Genomic DNA, 23,714 nt, shown 5'->3' with positions numbered 1-23,714 from the left:
GCCAGGCTGCACTCCCTGTGGAAACTCTGGGGGATAATCTGTTCCCGACCTTGTCTGGCTTCTGGTGGCTGCAGGCGTTCTTGGGCTTGAAGCTACACCTCTGCCTTCTGCTCTGTGTGTGAACAATCTCCCTCTGCCTTCCCCTTACTGAGGATATATGTGATTACATTTAACACTCACCTGATAATCCAGGATAATCCCTCATCTCAAGATCCTTAAATTAATCACATTTGCAAAGACACCCTCAGAGCTCTGCTCAGGCAGAAGGTAGATCTGAGATTTACTCAATGTGTTATTTGGAGCCACTTAGTTCCACTGAAACCCAAGCCCTACATTCCTAAAATGGAGATATAATATGTAAAGTAACATTCATGGGCTCCAGGGATTAGGATGTAGGGGCCACTTTTCCATCTAGCACAGTAAAGGATCAACAAAAAGGAATTTCCTGCTCATTCCTACTGGAAATCATTCTCTGTCAATGTGCAGGGCTAAAGAGAATTTTGTACAGCCAGGGGTTACCATGGGCCCTGTCAGAAGAATGAGGACAGATGCTTATTGAACATGGGCTATGCGTGGACACCATAGCATATCACCTGGCTAGGAAATACCTGTTGATATTCCCATTTGACAGAAAGGAAACTGAGACCCAAAGAGCGGGTGGTCAATGAAGGAAAAGCGGGGCAGTTGAAAGCAAATGAAACTGGTGGTTCAAACTCTGGTTTCTTTCTGATCAACGTTTTTGTGTTCCTTATCAAGGACTAAGAGACTTACTCGGTGGATGGGCGCCACCTGGTGTCCATGTGGAGTAACTCTTCGGTTAACCAGCCTGCTCTGCATTGTGGGACTGCCTTCACTGTCTGCTTTCTTACTGAGGAACGGGTTATACTGGGGGGGGGACACTGACACTTTCTGGCCCTGAGATCTAGGTTCGGCTCTGCCACTGACTGAATGACCTGTAGCAAGTTACTTCTCCTCCTCTGAACCTTAACTCTGAAATGAAAATGACACCTGTCAGAGCTGTGGGAGACCTTGTGGAAGTGCTTTGTAAATGGAATAACCAGAGATAATGAAAAGAAGCATTATCTGCAATAAAAAGGGTAACAGGTCTGGACTAATTTAGAAGAATACTTTGTTTGGTAGAAACCAACACAATACTGTAAAGCAATTATCCTTCAATTAAAAATAAGTAAATTGAAGGGATTTCCCTGGTGGTCCAGTGGCTAAGACTTAGCACTCCCAGTGCAGGGGGCCTGGGTTCAATCCCTGGTCAGGGATCTAGATCCCACATGCCACAACTGAAGATCCCAAGTGTCACAGCTGTGACCCAGCACAGCCAAATAAAAAAGAAATATTTTTTAATAAATAAATATTTTTTTAAAAAGTAGAAAAATACTTATGGTGCATCTGCTATGTGTCAGATGCTGTTCTGGATGTCAGAATATAAAAAAAAAAAAACTAAATGGATAAAATTCATGCTTTCCTGTAGTCGACATTCTTGCATTCCAATTTCATTCATTTATCTACAAGTAGTTTTCTGGTGTGCCAGGCACTTTCCCAAGAAATGGGCATAGAAAGGATTTAATATATGGCTACCACACAGGGAGCAAGAACACAGATCTGGGTAGGAACAGAGATAGGTTTTACGTGCCCTGAAGCTTATAAAATTTAGGATATTCTTTGAGTAAAGAAAAAGAATAAAAAGTCATAAGTGCAGCAGTACATTAAAGAGGGGAATTTTTCTTTTATAACTATGGAAGAAATAACAGCAAATTATGAAATTTTAAAAACTCACACAAATGGTAAAATCATAAACTCTGGAAATACAGCATAATATTTTTATGAATTAGCTGCCATGATATAGCTCTGTAACTTTTTTCTATATATTCTTTGACCATATAGCCATAAGATAATGATTTATTTCTATAAATAAAGACAATAATTCAGTCTTTATAAGATTGACTTTTTTGGTGGGTAGTTTAAACAAGTTTCTCTAAGTTGTAAAGTTTAATGCTATGTAAGTTCTTAGGATTATTGTCAAATTTGAAAAAATTCTAAATTTCTTTAACATTAATACATGAGCTATAACTCTTTAAAATTTTTTTTATTGGAGGATAATTGCTTTACAATATTGTGCTGGTTTCTGCCATACATCAACATGAATCAGCCACAGGTATACATATATCGGGGCTTCCCCAGGTGGCACTAGTGGTAAAGAGCCTGCCTGCCAATGCAGGAGACAAGAGATGCAGGTCGATCCCTGGGTCAGGAAGATCCCCTGGAAGAGTGTATGGCAACCCACTCCAGTGTTCTTGCCTAGAGAATCCCATGGAGGGAGAAGCCTGGCAGGCTACAGTCCATAAGGGTTGCAAAGAGCTGGACATGACTGAAGCAGCTTAGCATGCACATGTGCATACGTATGTCCCCTCCCTCTTGAACCTCCCTCCCATCTCCCACCCCATTCCACCTCTCTAGGTTGTCAGGAACATGGGTTAAGCTCCATGTGTCACACGGCAAATTCCCAATGGCTATTTTACACATGGCATGTATATGTTTTCATGCTATTCTTGCAATTTGTCTCACCCTCTCCTTCCCACACTATGTCCATAAATCTGTTCTCTATGTCTGTGTCTCCACTGCTGCCCTGCAGATATAAAAATGAATGCATTTGAGTCAGTCCAAATGAGGTAGATGAACCTAGAACCTACTGCAGAGAGTGAAGTAAGTCTGAAAGAGAGTCAAATACCGCATACTAATGCATGTGTATGGAATCTAGAAAGATAGTATTGCCATTTGTAAGGCAGCAATGGAAACACAGACATAAGTCCTTTTATATAGTGACTAAGCTTAAATACTTTTTGAGTTGACAGTCCATTAACTAGTTTTATTGTCAGCATCCCCATGTGGTAGCATAGTATGAATTCCACATTATCTTCATCCATGTCAGTATTTCATGTCAAATTTCATGAGAAATTTGAATCTTTCCCCCCAATGTATTTATAGAATTCACTTTTTTTGTAATTGGTTGCGCTGGGTCTTTGTTGCTGTGCTCAGGCTTTCTCTAGTTGTGGCAAGCAGGGGCTACTGTTTGTTGCTGTGCTCAGGCTTCTCATTGCAGTGGTTTCTCTTATTGTGGAGCACAGGTTTTAGGCATGTGAGCTTCAATAGTTGCAGTATGTGGGCTCAGTCATTGTGGTGCATGGGCCTAGTTGCTTTCTCGGCATGTGGGATCTTCCCAGACAGGGATTGAGCCCGTTTCCCCTGCATTGGCAGAGGCAGATTGCTATCCACTGTACCACTAGGGAAGTCCTATAATCCTCTTCTTTTAATTAATTAGATTATCACAATCAAGTCTATTCATTACTTTGATTTGAAATGTATCTATTCCTCTTAATGAATTACAGTTACTCTTTGGTATCTGTGGGGAAATAGCAACCCACTGGGAAATCCCATGGACAGAGGAGCCCAGTAGGTACAGTCCATGGGGTCGCAAAAGAGTTGGACACGAGTTAGAGACTTGGGGAAGGAAATGGCAATCCACTCCAGTACTACTGCCTGGAAAATCCCATGGACAGAGGAGCCTGGTAGGCTACAGTCCATGGGGTCGCAAAGAGTTGGACACGACTGAGCGACTTCACTTCACTTTCACTTTCACTTAGTGACTAAAGAACAACAATCTGCAGGACAATTATTCCCCTGCAGATACCAAAATCCACAGATGCTCAGGTCCTTTATGTAAAAGGATATAGTATTTGCATATAACCTACTCACACACCCCCATATTTTAAATAATCTCTAGATTACTTATAACATCTAACACAATGTAAATGCTAGGTAAATAGTTGTCACTGTATGGCTGTTGGCTTTTGGAAATTTCTGGAATTTTTTTTTCAAATATTTCGCTGAGGTTGATTGAATCCACGGTACAGAACCTGTGGATGTGGAAGGCCTACTCTACCACTTTTGTTATGATCTACAGGTCACTTATTTGTAAGACACTGCTAGGACAGAAATGCTAAGTGAGGCATAACCCAACACTATGAGATCATAAAACACTCAAATTCCCTCATAGATATATTATGCTTGCTGTTTACAGTTCTCCATATCCCTACAAACGTAGGACTTTGATATCTTTTAGTTCATTCAATTTCTATTAGAAAGGAGGAAAAAACATGCAGGACATTTATAATTGTACAAGCTGCACTGCCAGATACACTGCCCGGACTTTGCACGCGTGGGTGTCTGCTCAGTCATGTCCGACTCTTTGGGACCTGCACTGGGCTCCTCTGTGCATGGAATTCCCCAGGCACAGTATATTATGACAGAGGGAAAGTTGAAAGACAAATCTTAAATGGGCCCAAGGGAGGCAAGTGACTCCTGGAGTGGGTTGCCATTTCCTAACCGGGCTTTGCTAGGAACCAAATCCTCTGCATATAGTTTAATACATCTGATGATCAACAGACTTTTCTATAGACTAGCTCTGGTACTGTGTGTTTCAAATCTCTTCCCCACCCATTTTGTACACACCCCTGATGCTGGGCACTACCATAACCTGTGGCCCTGCGCCTTCCTGTCACAGTGCAGGGTGAGTCAGCACAGTGGACACTAGCAGTATTCCTGGAAGCCATTCTGCCCTGGGATGGACAGCAATGGCACACCTGTAGATGAAAGGGACTGCGAACCACATAAACGGTTCTTGTCTTCGTCTGTTTGGGCCACTACAACAAACCACCACAGACCGGGTGGCTAAACAACAAACATTTGTTTCTCTCAGTTCTGGAGGCTGGGAAGTCCAGGATCGAGTTGCCAGCAGACTTAGTGTCTGGTGAGATCCTGTTTCCTATTCCATAGACAGCTGTCTTCTCATTGTGTCCTCACGTGGCAGAAAGGTTGAAAGGTTTCCTTTATAAGGGAACTAATCCCACATTACTAACCCATCAACATGGAGCCCTCATGACCTAATTATCTCCCAAGTGCCCCATCTCTCAATACTATCACATTGGAGATTAGGATTTCAACATATGAATTTCGGGGGACACAACATTCAGTCCATAACACATCTGAATCTAAAGTAATGTACACCTAACTCAACTCTGTCTTAGCTGTATCCTTCCAGTACTGCATTGAACAATATATTATGACAGAGGGAGAGTTGAAAGACAATGATCTTAAAGGATTATAGTTAAATACCTTACTTCTGCAATGTTTATAAAAACATATACCCTGCTGAACATATTGCTATGTTCTCCCAGGACCTTGGAGGGGCCCAGGCAAGCAAGGACCCTGAAACTGAAGATTCACTGTGGTCAGGATAAATCAACTCATAGAACATGAAAGAATAATAAGTAAGGGGGAAGCTATGCAGGACCCTGTAGTTGTCAGGAAGGTGTTTGGTTTTATTCTAAGAGCAACAGGAAGACTTAAAGAGCTTTATAAGGGGAGACCGCTCTGGTTGCAGTGTGGGCAATGGGCTCAAGGGACGCAAGTGGCATGAGGGAGATTGCTGAGGAAGCTGTTACAGCTTCTCTAGTAGGGAAGTGGTAGAGAGGGTAGAGACAGTGAGAAATGAATAAAGTCCTATTTGAAGGTAAAGTGATGGGCTTGATTGCTGCTGCTGCTGCTGCTGCTAAGTCGCTTCAGTCGTGTCCGACTCTGTGTGACCCCAGAGATGGCAGCCCACCAGGTTTCCCCATCCCTGGGATTCTCCAGGCAAGAACACTGGAGTGGGTTGCCATTTCCTTCTCCAATGCGTGGAAGTGAAAATCGAAAGTGAAGCTGCTCAGTCATGTCTGACTCTTAGCGACCCCATGGACTGCAGCCTACCAGGCTCCTCCATCCATGGGGTTTTCCAGGCAAGAGTAGTGGAGTGGGGTGCCATTGCCTTCTCCAGATGGGCTTGATTATGGATTGATATTAAGAAGTTAGCATCAAGGACATCTCCCAGAGGTCTGCCTGAGTGGTCACTGTGACGCAGTTCCCTGAGGTGGGAAAAAGGGAGTGAAATCATTCCCAAATATGTGACCCTGTACCCATGGCTTCTCCTCTCCGGGCTACTTCCTCATCACAATAGGAGGGGAATTATTAACTACCTTGTGATACCCCACATCCAAGGGCAAAGGAGAAGCCCCAGCAAGATGGTAGGAGGAGTGAAATCACATTTAGAATCAAACTCCATACCTGCCAGAGATGCTTAGAGGGCTCAAACACCTTGTGCACACCAGGACCCAGAGACCCCACAGAGATTGAGACAGAACTGTGAGTGTCTCTTGAGGAGGTATGGGTCAGCAGTGGCCTGCTGCAGGGGCAGGGGCTCTGGGTGCAGTAGACCTGGGTATGGCATAAGCCCTGTTGGAGGAGGTCACCATTAATCCCACCATAGAGCTGCCAGAACTTACACAGGACTGGGGAAACAGACTCTTGGAGGGTACAAACAAAACCTTGTACACACCAGGACCCAGGAGAAAGGAGCAGTGACTCCACAAGAGACTGACTCAGACTTGCCACGAGTGTCCAGGAGTCTCCAGCAGAGGCGTGGCTCAGCAGTGGCCTGCTGCAGGGTTGGGGGGACTGAGTGTAGCAGTGCTTGCATGGGACCTTTAGAAGGAGGTCACTGATTATCTTCGTTACCTCCACCATAGTTTGAGCTCAAGTCAAATAACAGGGATGGAACACAGCTCCACCCTTCAAGAGAAAATTGGATTAAAGATTTACTGAACATGGCCCTGCCCATCAGAACAGGACCCAGATTACCCCTCAGTCAGTCTCTCCCATCAGGAAGCTTCCATAAGCCTCTTATCCTTCTCCATCAGAGGACAGACAGACTGAAAACCACAAACACAGAAAACTAACCAATCTGATCACATGGACCCCACCCTTATCTAATTCAATGAAACTATGAGCCAAGCTATGTAGGGCCACCCAAAAAGGACAGGTCATGGTGGAGAGTTCTGACAAAACGTGGTCTACTGGAGAAGGCAATGGCAAACCACTTCAGTATTCTTGCCTTGAGAACCCCATGAACAGTATGAAAAGGCAAAAAGATAAGTCACTGAAAGATGAACTCCCCATGTCAGTAGGTGCCCAACATGCTACTGGAGAACAGTGGAGAAATAACTCAGGAAGAATGAAGAGATGCAGCCAAAGCAAAAACAAGACCCAGTTGTGGATGTGACTGGTGATGGAAGTAAAGTCCGATGCTGTAAAGAACAATATTGCATAGGAACATGGAATGTTAGGTCCATGAATCAAGGTAAATTGGAAGTGGTCAAACAGGAGATGACCAGAGTGAACATCAATATTTTAGGAATCAGTGAACTAAAATGGACTAGAATGGGTGAATTTAACTCAGATAACCATTATATCTACTACTGTGGGTAAGAATCCCTTAGAAGAAATGGAGTAGCCCTCATAGTCAACAAAAGAGTCTGAAATACAGTACTTGGATATAATCTCAAAAACGACAGAATGATCTCTGTTCGTTTTCAAGGCAAACCATTCAATATCACAGTAATCCAAGTCTATGCCCTGACCAGTAATGCCAAAGAAGCTGAAGTTGAACACTTCTATGAAGATCTACAAGACCTTTTAGAACTAACACCCCCAAAAAATGTCCTTTTCATCACAGGGGACTGGAATGCAAAAGTAGGAAGTCAATAAATACCTGGAGTAACAGGCAAATTTGGCCTTGTAGTACAAAATGAAGCAGGGTAAAGGCTAATAGAGTTTTTCCAAGAGAATGTACTGGTCATAGCAAACACCTTCTCCCAGCAACACAAGAGAAGACTCTACACATGGACGTCACTAGATGGTCAATACTGAAATCAGATTGATCATATTCTTTGCAACCAAAGATGGAGAAGCTCTACACAGTCAGCAAAAACAAGACCGGGAGCTGACTGTGGCTCAGATCATGAACTCCTTACTGTCAAATTCAGACTGAAATTGAAGAAAGTAGGGAAAACCACTAGACCATTCAGGTATGACCTAAATCAAAATCCCTTACAATTATACAGTGGAAATGACAAATAAATTTAAGGGATTATATCTGATAGAGTGCCTGAAGAACTATGGATGGAGGTTCATGATATTATACAGGAGGCAGTGATCAAGACCATCCCCAAGAAAAGGAAATGCAAAAAGGCAAAATGGTTGTCTGAGGAGGCCTTACAAATAGCTATGAAAAGAGAGAAGGGAAAGGCAAAGGAGAAAAGGAAAGATATACCCATCTGAATGCAGAGTTCCAAAGAATAGCAAGGAGAGATAAGAAAGCCTTCCTCAGTGATCAATGCAAAGAAATAGAGGAAAACAATAGAATGGGAAAGACTAGAGATTGCTACAAGAAAATTAGAGATACCAAGGGAAATTTTCACGCAAAGATGAGCACAATAAAGGACAGAAATGGTATGGACCTAACAGAAGCAGAAGATATTAACAAGAGGTGGCAAGAATACACAGAAGAACTACACAAAAAAGGTCTTCCTGACCCAGATAATCATGATGGTGTGATCACTCACCTAGAGCCAGACATCCTGGAATGCAAAGTCAACTAGGCCTTAGGAAGCATAGCTACGACCAAAGCTAGTGGAGGTGATGGAATTCCAGTTGAGCTATTTCAAATCCTAAAAGATGGTGCTATGAAAGTGCTGTACTCAATATGCCAGCAAATTTGGAAAACTTAACAGTGGCCACAGGAATGGAAAGGGTCAGTTTTCATTCGAATCGCAAAGAAAGGCAATGCCAAAGAATGCTCAAACTACCGCACAGTTGCACTCACCTCACACGCTAATTTGCCTTGGGCTCAGGTGGTAGAGAATCTGCCTGCAACGTGGGAGACCTGGGTTCGATCCCTGAGTTGAGAAGATCCTCTAGAGAAGGGAAAGGCTACCTACTCCAATTATCTAGCCTGGAGAATTCCATGGACTATATAGTCCATGGGGTTACAAAGAGTCGGACACGACTGAGTGACTTTCACTTTCACACGCCAGCAAAGTAATGCTCAAAATTCTCCAAGTGAGGCTTCAACAGTATGTGAACCCTGAACTTCCAGATGTTCAAGCTGGATTTAGAAAAGGCAGAGGAACCAGAGATCAAATTGCCAACTTCCGTTGGATCATCGAAAAAGCAAGAGAGTTCCAGAAAAACATCTACTTCTGCTTTATTGACCATACCAAAGCCTTTGACTGTGTGGATCCCAACAAACTGGAAAATTCTTAGAGATGGGAATACCAGACCAGCTGATCTGCCTCCTGAGAAATCTGTATGCAGGTCAAGAAGCAACAGTTAGAACTGGACATGGAACAACAGACTGGTTCCATATCAGGAAAGGAGTATGTCAAGGCTGTATATTGTCACCCTGCTTATTTAACTTATATGCAGAGTACATCATGAGAAATGCTGGACTGGATAAAGCACAAGCTGGAATCAAGATTTCCGGGAGAAATATCAATTACCTCAGATATGCATATGACTACCCTTATGGCAGAAAGCAAAGAAGAACTAAAGAACCTCTTGATGAAAGTGAAAGAGGAGAGTGAAAAATTTGGCTTAAAACTCAACATTCAGAAAACTAAGATCATGGCATCTGGTCCCATCACTTTATGGCAAATAGATGGGGAAACAGTAGAAATAGTGACAAACTTTATTTTGGGGGGCTCCAACATCACTGCAGATGGTGACTGCAGCCATGAAATTAAAAGACGCTTGCTCCTTGGAAGAAAATCATGACCAACCTAGATGGCACGTTAAAAAGCAGAGACATTACTTTGCCGGCAAAGGTCCATTTAGTCAAAGCTATGGTTTTTCCAGTAGTCATGTATGGATGTCAGAGTTGGACTAGAAAGAAAGCTGAGAGCGGAAGAATTAACGTTTTTGAACTGTGGTGTTGGAGAAGACTCTTGAGAGTCCTTTGGACTGCAAGGAGATCCAACCAGTCCATCCTAAAGGAAATCAGTCCTGAATGTTCATTGGAAGGACTGATGTTGAAGCTGAAACTCCAATACTTTGGCCACCTGATGTGAAGAACTGACTCATTTGAAAAGACCCTGATGCTGGGGAAGATTGAAGGGGGGAGGAGAAGGGGATGACAGAAGATGAGATGGCATCACCAACTCAATGGCCAGGAGTTTTGAGTAAACTCCGTGAGTTGGTGATGGACACGGAGGCCTGGCACGCTGCAGTCCATGGGGTCACAAAGAGTTGGACACAACTGAGCAACTGAACTGAACTGAGGTTGTTTGAAGAGTAAATGAGACAACCCATCAGCAAGGAACCTGGGACCTTAAATAACCTATATACTGAATGCTATTGTTATTCCAAGATTTATCAGTATTTCCTATGGAAATTCAAAGGAGGAAACCAGCCTTGGATCCTTATGCTCTTTTATTTTTCTACTTTGTAGCAGTTGGCTTTAGTTATTGAAAGCTGTAATATTCCAAGTAGGAAAATGTTTGCTGTCCCTAAAGCACAGGTCAGTGTGGATGATCTCTTTAGCAATAATAATGATGCCTAATATTCATGAGAAATGCTGGACTGGAAGAAGCATAAGCTGGAATCAAGATTGCCGGGAGAAATATCAATAACCTCAGATATGCAGATGACACCACCCTTATGGCAGAAAGCAAAGAACTAAAGAACCTCTTGATGAAAGTGAAAGAGGAGAGTGAAAAAGTTGGCTTAAAACTCAACATTCAGAAAATGAAGATCATGGCATCTGCTCCCATCGCTTTATGGAAAATAGATGGGGAAACAGGGGAAACAGTGGCAGACTTTATTTTTTGGGCTCCAAAATCACTGCAGATGGTGACTGCAGCCATGAAATTAAAAGATGCTTGCTCCTTGGAAGAAAAGTTATAACCAACCTAGACAGCATATTAAAAAGCAGAGACATTACTTTGCCAACAAAGGTCCGTGTAGTCAAAGCTATGGTTTTTCCAGTAGTCATGTATGGATGTGAGAGTTGGACTATTGTAGGAGACAGGAAGAACAGAAGAAAAGCAGGCCCAGGTGAGGGCCACAGAATTTATAATTATTGATAAATTGGATGCTTTAAGGCGTGGGACTCTTGGAACAAGTCCAGAGGGAACAGTTCATAATCTTGAAAATAAGATATGATCCTGGGGGCAGAAAACCAACCCCAGACTGTTTCCCAACTGGCCTCTCAGAGTTACATGTTTTTCCGTATCTGGAGGAAATCTATAGATAAGAATATTAGTCTTAGTTACTGATTTGTTACTGATTACTGTTTCTTGTTTACCGAAAGGTTAATGATCACTTTGTTCTTTGCCCTGAAGGCCACATGAGTTATTGCTTAAGCCCCTGCACGTTCCTTCCTTCGCGGCTGAGAGTATAGCAAAGCCGGCACGGATTCAGTTTCGGCACCTTCACCTGGGAGCGGTGTTGGTCCCCTGATCCTCGCCTTTCACTGAACTCTTGTGTCTTGTTTCTGATTCTCCGCCGCTGTATCCCGCTTTCGGAAACCCTGTTTCGAGCTGGACTGAACAGGGACCTGAAAGTGAAACCAGCCTCAAGGCTACGCTCCTGGCGGCGGCGAACTCAGGGAAATCCGGCCAGCTCAGACGAGGACGAACCTTGGTAAGCACACGCCTGCGGATTTGTCAATCAGGGTAACAATGGGGCAAAATCCTTCTAAGCATAGTGACTGTATGCAAGTGTTAAAAACTTTGTTTAAAAGTTCGGAGGTTGAGATATCTCAATCTTCTTTTAAAGAATTGTTTTATGCCACTGAAAAATATTGCTACTGGCTAGCTCCAGACAGAGGGACTTTGAGGTATGAGGAATGGCAAGAAGTTACGCGTTGCCTGCGCTGTGCCTTCCCACGCGGGGGAAAAGATTCCTTTGTATGGTCAGTAGGGAATCTTATTAGCACAGCTTTAGGGACCACTGCAATCCAAAGGCTCGGATTCAGGGGATTCTACAGAACAATTACAAGAACAAATGGAAGAAATGAATTTATATGATAACATTGGTGATGAGGAAGAGAAGCAATCAACAAAAACGAAAAATAAGAGCCAAAAGAATGACAGAAGTCAAGAACAGATCTTGCTCGCTCGTCCGACTGCACCTCTGGTTGAGCCTCCCCCTTTCAATCCTGAAACCCCTTGGGATGATGGATTTGCTTTTAAACCACAGATAACCGTGCCTAGTAAAATGATGCCTTTACAAAAAGGGGTTCCTATGCAGGGGGATGAAGACGCTTTAGTTCTCCCCGTGGCTGTAACTCAAATCCCACCATATCCTCAATTCCCACAAGGAGGAATGCATTACGATTACAACAGCCATACCATTTAAAACTATAAGGGAGATAAAACAGGCATGTACCCAATATGGAACTAATTCTCCTTATACTATGGGACTAATTCAGGGACTTTCACAAGTTGACCGGTTAATTCCTTGTGATTGGGAAATGATAGCCAGAACTTGCCTCAGAATTTTTACACCTCAGAATTTTTACAATTTAGGACCCGGTGGCAAGATGAGGCAAATCAACAAGGTCACAGAAATGCGACTGCCAACCGGCCAGTTAATATAACGCTTGGTCAATTAATGGGTAGCAGAGGAAATTTTGGCATCCAAGCTCAGTTATAATTTAATGATCAATTACTTACTCAAGTGAGAATGATATGTTTAAAAGCCTGGGAGAGAAAAAATCCACCCCGACAAGCCTCGGTTTCGTTTACCCAAATTAAACAATCAAATGGGGAACCTTTTGTAGATTTTATCACCAGGCTACATCAAAATTTGAACAAAACAGTCTCACGGCCTGGTTTGAGAGATTTGCTGATGCAAGTTCTTGCTTATGACAATGCTAACTCAGAATGCAAAAAGGCGATTCAGCCTCTCAAAGCACAGGGTGCCCCTCTAGAAGAATATCTTAAAGTTTGCCAGGATATTGGGTCAGAACCATATAAAATGCAACTCCTGGCTCAAGCATTGTCTAAGGCTAATAAAAAGACGGATATGAGATGTCACCAATGTGGAAAATTAGGACACATTAAAAAAGACTGTAAAGGAGGAAATTTTAAAAAGATAAAAAATGATATCAAGACTCCAGGATTATGCCCAAAATGCCATAAGGGAAATCACTGGGCAAATCAATGTAGGTCAAAATTTCATAAAGACGGGACTCCCTTGTCAGGAAACGGGAATTGGAGCCTGGCTCGGGGCCCGAAAAACAATGCAGGCACTTGGAACGCAGTTCCCTTTGCCTACCCAGCTCAACCTCAAGAAAACAATCAGTTCATGACTTACTCCCCGCAACATCAGGGAGCACAGCATTAGACATACCAGCCTTAGAAAATTTAGTAGTAATGCCCTGTATGGGAATATATAAAATACCAACTGACATCTGGGGACCCCTCCCTAAAAATACTGTTGGTTTAATAGGAAGAAGAAGCCATCTCACTTTAAAGGGGGTCGAAGTTCAGATAGGAATAATAGATGAAGATTTTGAAGGAGAAATACTTACAATGCTACAACCCGATGTTCCCTATCAAATATCTAAGGGAGATCAAATTGCTCAATTGTTATTATTACCTTATATAAAATTAAATTCTCCTAAAAAGAGAATAGAGGAATTTGGAAGTACAGGAAAACAAGTATTTTGGCAAATTTTTGTTACAGATGAAAGACCAAAATTAGAAATAAAAATTATGGGAAGGCAATTCCCTGGACTTGTGGACACAGGGGCAGATGTTTCTATCATTGCCTCTAAACACTGGCCTCAATCCTGGCAGTTACAACAAGTTCTTACAATTATTACTGGAATAGGAACAATGAGCAATATAGCTCAGAGTGCATGCCCTGTGTGTTGCCAGGGGCCCGATCAACAAACTGTTATGCTTCAACCATTGGTCACTGATATTCCTATTAACTTATGGGCCGTGATTTACTTATGCAATGGGGAGCTTATGTTACAATACCTCCCATAATGTCTCAGACAAAACAAATTATGACTAATATGGGACTTCACCCTAGTACTCCTCAAAATTTAGCCTAGGGGCCACTGTTCCAAAGACTGAATTAAAAATAAAATGGCTTTCAGATAAACCTATATGAGTGGAACTGTGGCCTTTATCAAAAGAAAAAATCGAAGCCTTACAAACGCTAGTAGAAGAACAATTAAAATTAGGACATATAGTAGAAACTACTAGCCCTTGGAATTCACCGGTCTCTGATTAAAAAGAAATCAGGTAAATGGAGAATGCTTACAGATTTAAGAAAAAATCAATGCTGTTATGGAACCCATGAGAGTATTACAACCTGGACTTCCTTCTCCCGCTATGATTCCAAAGTGATGGAAAATTATTATCACTGATCTAAAAGATTGTTTTTTCACTATCCCATTAAATCATAATGATGCTCCAAAATTTTGCTTTTACTATTCCCAATATTAATAATAAAGGCCCTAGTCAGCGATATCACTGGACTGTTTTGCCACAAGGAATGATGAACAGCGCCACCTTGTGTCAACACCTTATAAATGAGCCTTTATGTTTAATTAGAGAAAAATATCCACAAGCCTATATTATTCATTATATGGATGATATTTTATTAGCATACTTTGATAAGAAAATTCTTCAACAAATATTCTTAGAAACCCAAAAGATTTTAGAATTGTATGGATTAATTATTACAGCAGATAAAGTTCAAATTGAAGCTCCTTATCATTATTTGGGTTATATATTAAATAGAAACACTATCTCCACAAAAAAACACAGATTCAAATTGATCAATTAAAACCTTTAAATAATTTTCAAAAATTATTAAGTGATATTAACTGCCTTCGTCCAACCTTACGTATTCCTAATTATGCCTTTAAAAATCTATTTAATATATTACGAGGAGACAATGAATTAAAAAGTCCTCGGTCTCTAACCCATGAAGCCAAAATAGAAATACAACAAATTAATCAGGCAATTCAAAGTCAACATTTGACTAGGGTAGAATTAAATCAGCCTATAACAGCCTTAATTATGCCCACTCCATATTCTCTGACAGGAATAATCTGGCAAACAGAAGCTATAATTGAATGGGTCTTTTTGCATCATAAACAAACTAAGTTTATTGACTACTTATGTTGATGTGGTTAACAAGTTAATATTTAACATGAGAACTTGTAATCAACAATTGTCGGGTTACGATCCAAAGACTATAATAGTACCATTTTCTAAAACACAAATTGAACATTTATATATTCAAAATATTGAATGGCAAATTGCTCTTTCTGATTTTATTGGTGACATTGATTGCCACTACCCTTCTTCTAAGTTAATCAATTTTCTTAAAATACATTCTCCCTAAAATAAGAAAAATAGAGCCTATTCACAATGCTGTCACCTATTTTACTGATGCAGATAAGGACCTCAAAACAGGTTATTTTGGTCCTACTGAAGATTTGGCAATCCAAATATCCTTCTATACAACAGGCTGAGTTAGAAGCTATTTACACTGTATTATTGGATATTAAAGAACCTGTTAACATTGTTTCTGATTCACAATATGCTGTCAAGGTTACTTCTGTAATCGAGACTGTAACAATACCTAACTCTAATCTGCCTATTATTCAACTGTTTAATCAATTACCAAATGCTATTTTTTATAGAAACAATCCTTTTTATATTACTCATATTCGATCACATTCACAACTTCCAGGAGCTTTAGCAGAAGGAAACAATACTACTGACACTAAACTCATTTCATTTATTTCTCATCACAATTTCACGAACTAACACACTTAAAATTTAAAGGACTATAACATAAATTTCAGTTGACTTGTCAACAAGCTAAAGATATTGTATCTCATTGTCCTTCCTGTCAACAAGTTAATTCTACTCCGACATTGCCTGAAGGTGTTAACCCACAGGGATTATTTCCCAATGATATTTGGCAAACTGATGTAACACATTTGGCAATGCTGGAGTAGTCCATGGGTCTATTGACACTTATTTTGGAATATGTACATCACATCATACAGGACAAACTGCAAATCAGTGGGTCTCTCACTTCAAACAAGCTTTGCTCACATGGGACTCCCTAAACATAAAAAATTGGACAAATAATCAAACTGCTAATGATTTGCTTTCTAAAAAAGTAACCTTACAACAAACTCAACAAGTCTTACGGAAAGACAATAAGAGTTGGAAAAGGGGATTTTACTTAAACAAGGATGAGGTTATGCTCTTATTTTAACAGAAGAAGTTGAACATCGGTGGATCCCAAAATGAAAAATCCGGCCCTGGAAAGAAGAGGACCTACTTTGATATAGACCCACTGTTTGACCCCCCGGCTTGGAGCCATGTCACTGCTGATCCTTAATCCTGGACTATCTCTATCAAAAATAACCCAAGAAGCACCTTTGCCAACTTGGGGACAGATAGAGAAACTATCTCTAGAGGCAGAGAAGATGGTACATAGAAGAAGACTGCCAGAAACACCAGACAACCTGTTCTTGGCTATGGTCACTTTGCTGACCATGGTGGTAAGTACACAAGCTATAGATAGTCATCACTATTGGACTTACATACCTAATCCTCCCCCGCTGAGACCTGTGACTCTGGAAGATTCACCAGTCCCTTTATTCGTAAATGATTCTGCCTGGCTCCCCGGACCATATGATCAAAATCTTCCTACTAAAAAGGAAGAAGAAGGTTGTCAGTTGGTAAATTATACTGTTGGCTCCGATGCCACTGCTATTTGTATTGGTTTTGGAAGTATTTGTCTTAAAACAGGATATCAAAAATGGCTGTCAGTCATCAAAGAATCAAATGATAGTAAGACTTCCTTCTTTCTCTTAACTGCTCTTACTTTTTTAGAAAAGGAGGAAACTTCCAGCATGATGAATCCACCTGACCTTCATGACTGTATTGCTGAAATTAGCCATGGTATTGAAAATTGGATACAATGGAAATTATGTAAGGGATCAGAAGGTCACTTATTATTAAATGTTACAGAAAGCTCCATTATCAATTGGGGACCCCGAGGAACCCCTAAACTTAAAGAATCTAAAGTGTCTTCCCCATGGGTATATAAAAATAAGGCCCTTATTACTTATGGTAGTCAATCCCTCATATGGCATGGGGCAGGATTTGCCCCTCCATGCCTCGTTTAGATCATTACCCTATTCATAATGAAATATGGAACATACCCATGGCTTAGAAAAAAACTAATCGCTTGGAATGGAGGATATACTGAATATATTTTAAATTACCCAAAAGCTACCTTTAACTTTACAAAAAACTCTACCCACACTATTCAAACTTGTGTAAGAATTCCTTTTGTTTTTATGACTGGACCAGCAAAATATGATCCCAATTTGGGATTAATAACATGTCTTAATTGTTCATTTTATACATGTATAAGTAACACCATTCCTTTTAATGAAAGTTGGCAAAGTATTTATATTCTTAAAACCAGAACTGGCATATGGGTTCAAGTTGATTTACAATGACCTTGGCAAGAAAGCCCTACATTATATGCTATTGAAGGAATATTGTAAAATCTTAAACATATTAAATGTTTTCTGGGATTGCTAATTGCTGCCATCTTAGGCACTATACAGGAGAAGGCAATGGCACCCCACTCCAGTACTGTTGCCTAGAAAATCCCATGGACGGAGGAGCCTGGAAGGCTGCAGTCCATGGGGTCGCTAAGAGTTGGACATGACTGAGCGACTTCACTTTCACTTTCCACTTTCATGCATTAGAGAAGGAAATGGCAACCCACTCCAGTGTCCTTTCCTGGAGAATCCCATGGACGGAGAAGCCTGGTTGGCTGCAGTCCATGGGGTCGCACAGAGTCGGACACGACTGAAGCAACTTAGCAGCAGCAGCAGCAGTAGGCACTATAGATAGCTATTACCACTACGGTAGCCATAGCCGGAGTGGCTCTTCACCAGTCTATACAAACAGTTCATTTTATACAAGAATGGCTTAGGATGCCGACGTACTTTGGACCACTCAACAAAAAACTGATGGAGAGTTGGCCTCCAAGTGGCCAACCTTCAACAATCTGTTATTTTATTAGGAGATCAACCTGTCAGTTTACAAAAACAGATGAGACTAAAATGTGATTGGAACTATACTTCCTTTTGTGTAACAGCTTACAAATATAATAAGACACAATTCAATTGGGATAAAGTTAAACAACATCTATTGAACCAAGGTAATATTTCTGTAGATATTCAAGACTTACAACAAGATATATTAAAAGCTTTTACTAAACATCTCGATGTAATTACTGGATCAGATTTTCTTGATAAGTTGCTGACAATGTTTCTTCTCTTAATCCCTTAAAACAGATCAAAACATTTGGATATGGAATTGCTCTGGTTATGGGAATGCTATTAATTATGTGTTTGTGTTTCTGCAGACTGGAGAAGAACAATCAAGAGACAACTAAGCCAACAACAGCAACTAGCATTTCTCACCATTTCTCATCATGTGGAAAATCAAAAAGGGGGAGATGTAGGAGACAGGAAGAATAGAAGAAAAGCAGACCCCGGTGAGGGCCACAGAAGGAATTTATAATTATTGATAAACTGGATGCTTTAAGGCATGGGACTCTTGGAACAAGTCCAGAGGGAACAGTTCATAATCTTGAAAACAAGATATGATCCTGGGGACGGGAAACCAACCCCAGACTGTTTCCCAACTGGCCTCTCAGAGTCATATGTTTTTCGTATCTGGAGGAAATCTATAGATAAGAATATTAGTCTTAGTTACTGATTTGTTACTGATTACTGTTTCTTGTTTACCAAAAGGTTAATGATCACTTTGTTCTTTGCCCTGAAGGCCACATGAGTTATTGCTTAAGCCCCTGCACGTTCCTTCCTTCACGGCTGAGAGTATAGCAAAGCTGGCATGGATTCAGTTTCGGCACCTTCACCTGGGAGCGGTGTTGGTCCCCTGATCCTCGCCTTTCACTGAACTCTTGTGTCTTGTTTCTCATTCTCCCGCCCACATCACACTTTCGGAAACCCTGCTTGTGGAGCCGGACTCAACAGACTATAAAGAAAGCTGAGCGCTGAAGAATTGATTCTTTTGAACTGTGATATTGGAGTAGACTCTTGAGAATCCCTCGGACTGCAAGGAGATCCAACCAGTCCATCCTAAAAGAAATCAGTCTTGAATGTTCATTGGAAGGACTGATGCTGAAGCTTAAACTCCAATACTTTGGCCATCTGATGCAAAGAACTGACTTGTTGGAAAAGACCCTGATGCTGGGAAAGATTGAAGGCGGGAGGAGAAGGGGAGGACAGAGGATGAGATAGTTGGATGGCATCATCGACTCAATGGGCAGGAGTTTCGGTAAACTCCAGGAGTTGGTGATGGACAGGGAGGCCTGGCTTGCTGCAGTCCATGGGGTCGCAAAGAGTAGGACACGACTGAGCGACTGAACTGAACTGAATATTTACTGAGCATTTATGATTGTTAGGCTCTTTACACAGAGAAGGCAATGGCACCCCACTCCAGTGCTCTTGCCTGGAAAATCCCATGGACGGAGGAGCCTGGTAGGCTGCAGTCCATGGGGTCACTAAGAGTCGGACATGACTGAGTGACTTCACTTTCACTTTTCTCTTTCGTGCATTGGAGAAGGAAATGGCAGCCCACTCTAGTATTCTTGCCTAGAGAATCCCAGGGACAGAGGAGCCTGTTGGGTGCCGTCTACGGGGTCACAAAGAGTGGGACACGACTGACGTGACTTAGCAGCAGCAGGCTCTTTACATGCTTCATCTCACTCATCTCTTACAATATCCCATGGCACAGGTACTTTCATTATCATTTCCAATTTACAGGTGAGAGAAACTGAAATTAAAGAGATTAAATAACTTCTCCAGGGAGCCCCTCGCTCATAAGTGGAAAACTCCATTCTAGTGACGTTCAGAGGCCAGGCAGAGGGGTTAGACATTACCACCTAACACAATTATTCTGTAGGGACCAGGTGCCTGAGCAGTGAGCTCCACGAGCAAGCCCCAGGTGGAAAACTGCACGCCCTGCCGCTCCATCCCCGCCCCGGTCCGGGGTTCCCTCCCCTACCCAGTCCTTTGCCTCATGCACTCCCTTTGGCCCGAGCATTAACCCCGCCCACTTCTGCCGCCCCGCCCCCAGGCCTGCTCCTGCCCACTGCCCCGCCCCGTTCCCAGATGCCCCTCCCCTCTCCCCGCCCCAGTTTGGGGGCCCTGTCACTCAGTGGCCCCGCCCCTTACCCCGCCCCAACCCGCTGCCTCGCCCCGCCCATCGCCCTGCCGGGCTCTCCCTGAAGCCTACCAGATCTGGGAGCTGAGCGTCTAGGATCGACCTCGCAGACCCGGCGACTCCTCCTCCAGGCCCTGTTTCGGCTTGTCTCGCCTCAGACCCGGCGCTGGAAGTAGGGCGCTGGGTGGGATCCGGGGACTGGAGGCTCGCTGGGTCACGGGGGCCACGGCCACCTTCATCCCCACAAGTGGCCTTGCCAGGCTCCTCACTGGCGCGAGCCCTGAGGGACCCTCTGAGGAGAGGAAACGGGCGCTTGCGGTCACCCCTCAGCCTCAATGTCTCCCTCTGAGCCTCGGGCCTTCAACTCTGAGGAATCGTGTGTGGAGGAAGCCCTAGACGTCCGTGTCCTTGATGCTCGTTGTCTTCTCCTCACACCCCTACCCCCACCCAACCCCAGCGCCTTCCATTCCTCTCCCCTCCCTCCTTCTCGCTCCCCGGAAGGAGTACCCTTCATGGCTCTTCCCCCACCACCCCCGAGCGTCCACTTTCTGCCCCTTCATCCTGCCCTAAAGCTCCCCTTCGCCCACCGCCCTCACTCCTCACCAGGGACCCCTTCCCACGAATTAAGCCCACTCCCTGGCTTCTACTACCACGTATTAATACTATCCTTAGCTTTACGTTCGGCTTCCCTGGTCGCTGAGACAGTGAAGAATCCGCCTGCAATGCGGGAGACCTGGGTTCGATCCCTGTGTCAGGAAGATCCCCTGGAGAAGGAAATGGCAACCCATGCCAGTGTTCTTGCCTGGAACATTCCATGGGCAGAGGAGCCTGGCGGGCTACAGTCCATGGAGTCGTAAACAGTCGGACACGACTGAGTGACTAACACTTTTCTTTCCCTAGCTATAGGTTGCATGAACTCAATTCAACCTACAAATAACGAACTCTCAGGACATTGGGACTTTTGTGAGGGATTTGGGCCGGGGCGGGGGGAGCTGTGGATTTTGTGGGGGATGGGGGATTGGAGGCTCGAGAAAATCAATGTCTCAGGAATACTAATCACAGGTTTTTTGTTTTTTTTTAAGTTTACTAATAATCATACACGTGGGAGCAATTGAAAAGGACAAACTGGAATTTATTCCAAGATACCAAACACACAGATTAAAAAGGAAGACAGTGGAGCCAAGGCAGACAAAGGCCATACACATTAAAATCTTTAGCCCACCCATTGAGAAATGTGGTTTGGTAGATTGCATAATCACATTTGTTTTGGGTCCAGTGATTTCTTGCGGTGGAAGTGGCATTGATCACCTAAGTTTTTAATTCTGTGGCTGATTTTGTTTTTGTATTTATTTTGGTTCAGTTTTCCCTTTTATTGGAACTTTAAGTAAGAAGCAAAAGGGTGCTTTTCTAGTGGTAGGTTAAGATTATTTATACGTAAGCAATAACTTGATTCTTTGTAAGTCAGTCAAGGTGTCCTGACATTCCTTTGCTAATAATGGAGCCTTATGATGTTACTGAGAATAGTACAGTTTGTAGAAATGTACGAGGCAATGGCACCCCACTCCAGTACTCTTGCCTGGAAAATCCCATGGATGGAGGAGCCTGGAAGGCTGCAGTCCATGGGGTCGCTGAGGGGCGGACAGGACTGAGCGACTTCACTTTCACTTTTCACTTTCATGCATTGGAGAAGGAAATGGCAACCCACTCCAGTGTTCTTGCCTGGAGAATCCCAGGGACGGGGGAGCCTGGTGGGCTGCCGTCTATGGGGTCACACAGAGTCGGACACGACTGAAGCAACTTAGCAGCAGCAGCATACATTTTTTACCTTTAAGTGAAGGTTTTCTTTTACCATTCTTATTTCAAAACATTTAAATCCGATTCTTTTTTGTTCTCTTCTGATTCTTTTTCTATAGTCTCTTGTTTTCTTAATTTTTCTACTTTATGGTCCTTTGGATTTCCATTATTTTAACTTCATAAATTAATACATCATTGAGTAAACCATAGTATCTTAAAGAAAACAAAGGAATTCAATACCTGGATATAAATCAATGATCTGACACTTCGCAAACTCAAGTTTTAGAAAAGTGGTTACCTGTGTTTGCTTTTGGAGAAGGAAACAGCAACCCGCCCCAGTATTCATGCCTGGAAAATCCCATGGACCGAGGAGCCTGGTGGGCTATAATCCATGGGGTCGAAAAGAGTCGGACACGACTGAGTGACTTCTGTGTGTGTGTGTGTGTTTGCTTTTCTTAGTTTTTTCCACCTGTGTTATTCTGTTGCTTTCCCCCTATTTCCATTTCCTATTTTTTATTCCCCCCTAGTCTTCCTTCTCTATTTATTTGACCATGTGTGTATGCTAAGTTGCTTGTCCGACTCTTTGCAACCCTATGGACTGTAGCCTGCCAAGCTCTTAGAATTCAAAACCTTTATATAGTATATGTAAAATGTAAGAAGTGCTCAGTGATCAGAATACATTTAAACCAGGTGCTGTACACAGTTTATTAATAGAGTTCTGTCATTAGTTTATAGTTTTGTATTTTAAAGCAGTTTATTTTTATAAGAAAGTAATTTTAATTGAGTAATCTATTAGAAGTTAATGTTATAGAATTAATGAGAAATGGTTTTGCTTACTGTAAAATAGCACTAAAAGTGTTTTATATTCAAATTTAAATATCTTTTCATATTCTCTCTAGTTCATTAAATATTACTAAGGAATACAGGCAACATGTTCTACACACATGTGCTTATGAGTAAGCGAGGGCCATTGGCCAAAATCTGGCTTGCAGCTCACTGGGAGAAGAAACTCACAAAGGCCCATGTATTTGAATGTAATCTAGAGATAACCATTGAAAAAATTCTTTCTCCTAAGGTATGTTATTGATTAAAATTATAGGATGTATTTACTTTGACTTAAGGAGAGGAAAGGAATTAAAAGACATTATACCATGCAATGTATTTCCTAGGAAGTTTTACTACTCAAATGGTCTTCTTTTTTTTTAATTCCTAAGCATTTATCATCTGAAAATAAACATATATTGGTTTCTGTTGGTAATTAACTTTTTAATATGTTTATCATAAATAGATTGGATCCTGAAGGATAAAGGCCATGCTTTATAACTATTTTGTGATTGCTTCTTATTCGCTAACAAAATATTATATACATAGTAGGTACCGAGTGAATATTTCTTAGAAAAATAATGAATAAATAAATAGGGAGAGTAGAAGGAAAGGAGGATTGAGTATAAATAAAAATATATGTGAAAACTTCATTAAACAAAGCACTATATCCATTATAAAATAGTTACAAGTTACTAGAATTTGCATTAAAATATTATTTTAATATTTGTATAGGTTAGGTATTTTTCTTCTTAAGAGGATGAATTATGGATTATATATTCAATATATAATATTCAATATATAATATATATTCAATTATATATTGAAAACTTACCATGTGCCAGGCACTAGGCTAGACTTTAATTTTTTTTAGTTTGGTTAACCTCAGTG

At 41.8% G+C, this 23,714-nt stretch overlaps 1 protein-coding gene across 6 annotated transcripts in view; it reads left to right on the top strand.

The window, feature by feature from the left end:
• The first annotated feature begins 11,328 nt into the window (after positions 1–11,328).
• RAD21L1 (RAD21 cohesin complex component like 1) overlaps positions 11,329–23,714 on the top strand; it is a 49,106-nt gene continuing 36,720 nt past the window's right edge. For 4 of the 6 annotated variants that reach the window (XR_009496970.1, XM_059893007.1, XM_059893005.1 and 1 more), the window contains exons 1-2: positions 11,329–16,492; positions 18,382–23,076. Coding sequence is in view for 5 of the 6 variants with exons in the window: in XM_059893007.1 (XP_059748990.1) it covers positions 22,933–23,076 (144 nt within the window). In the remaining variant the exon portion in view is untranslated. The remainder of the gene's footprint in view (positions 16,493–18,381; positions 23,077–23,714) is intronic. The other 2 variants (XM_059893004.1, XM_010811624.4) reach the window with 2 other exon arrangements.

This window comes from Bos taurus, chromosome 13, assembly GCF_002263795.3.
Source record: "Bos taurus isolate L1 Dominette 01449 registration number 42190680 breed Hereford chromosome 13, ARS-UCD2.0, whole genome shotgun sequence".
Classification (NCBI taxonomy): domain Eukaryota; kingdom Metazoa; phylum Chordata; class Mammalia; order Artiodactyla; family Bovidae; genus Bos; species Bos taurus.
This window is presented reverse-complemented; position numbering and strand designations above follow the sequence as displayed.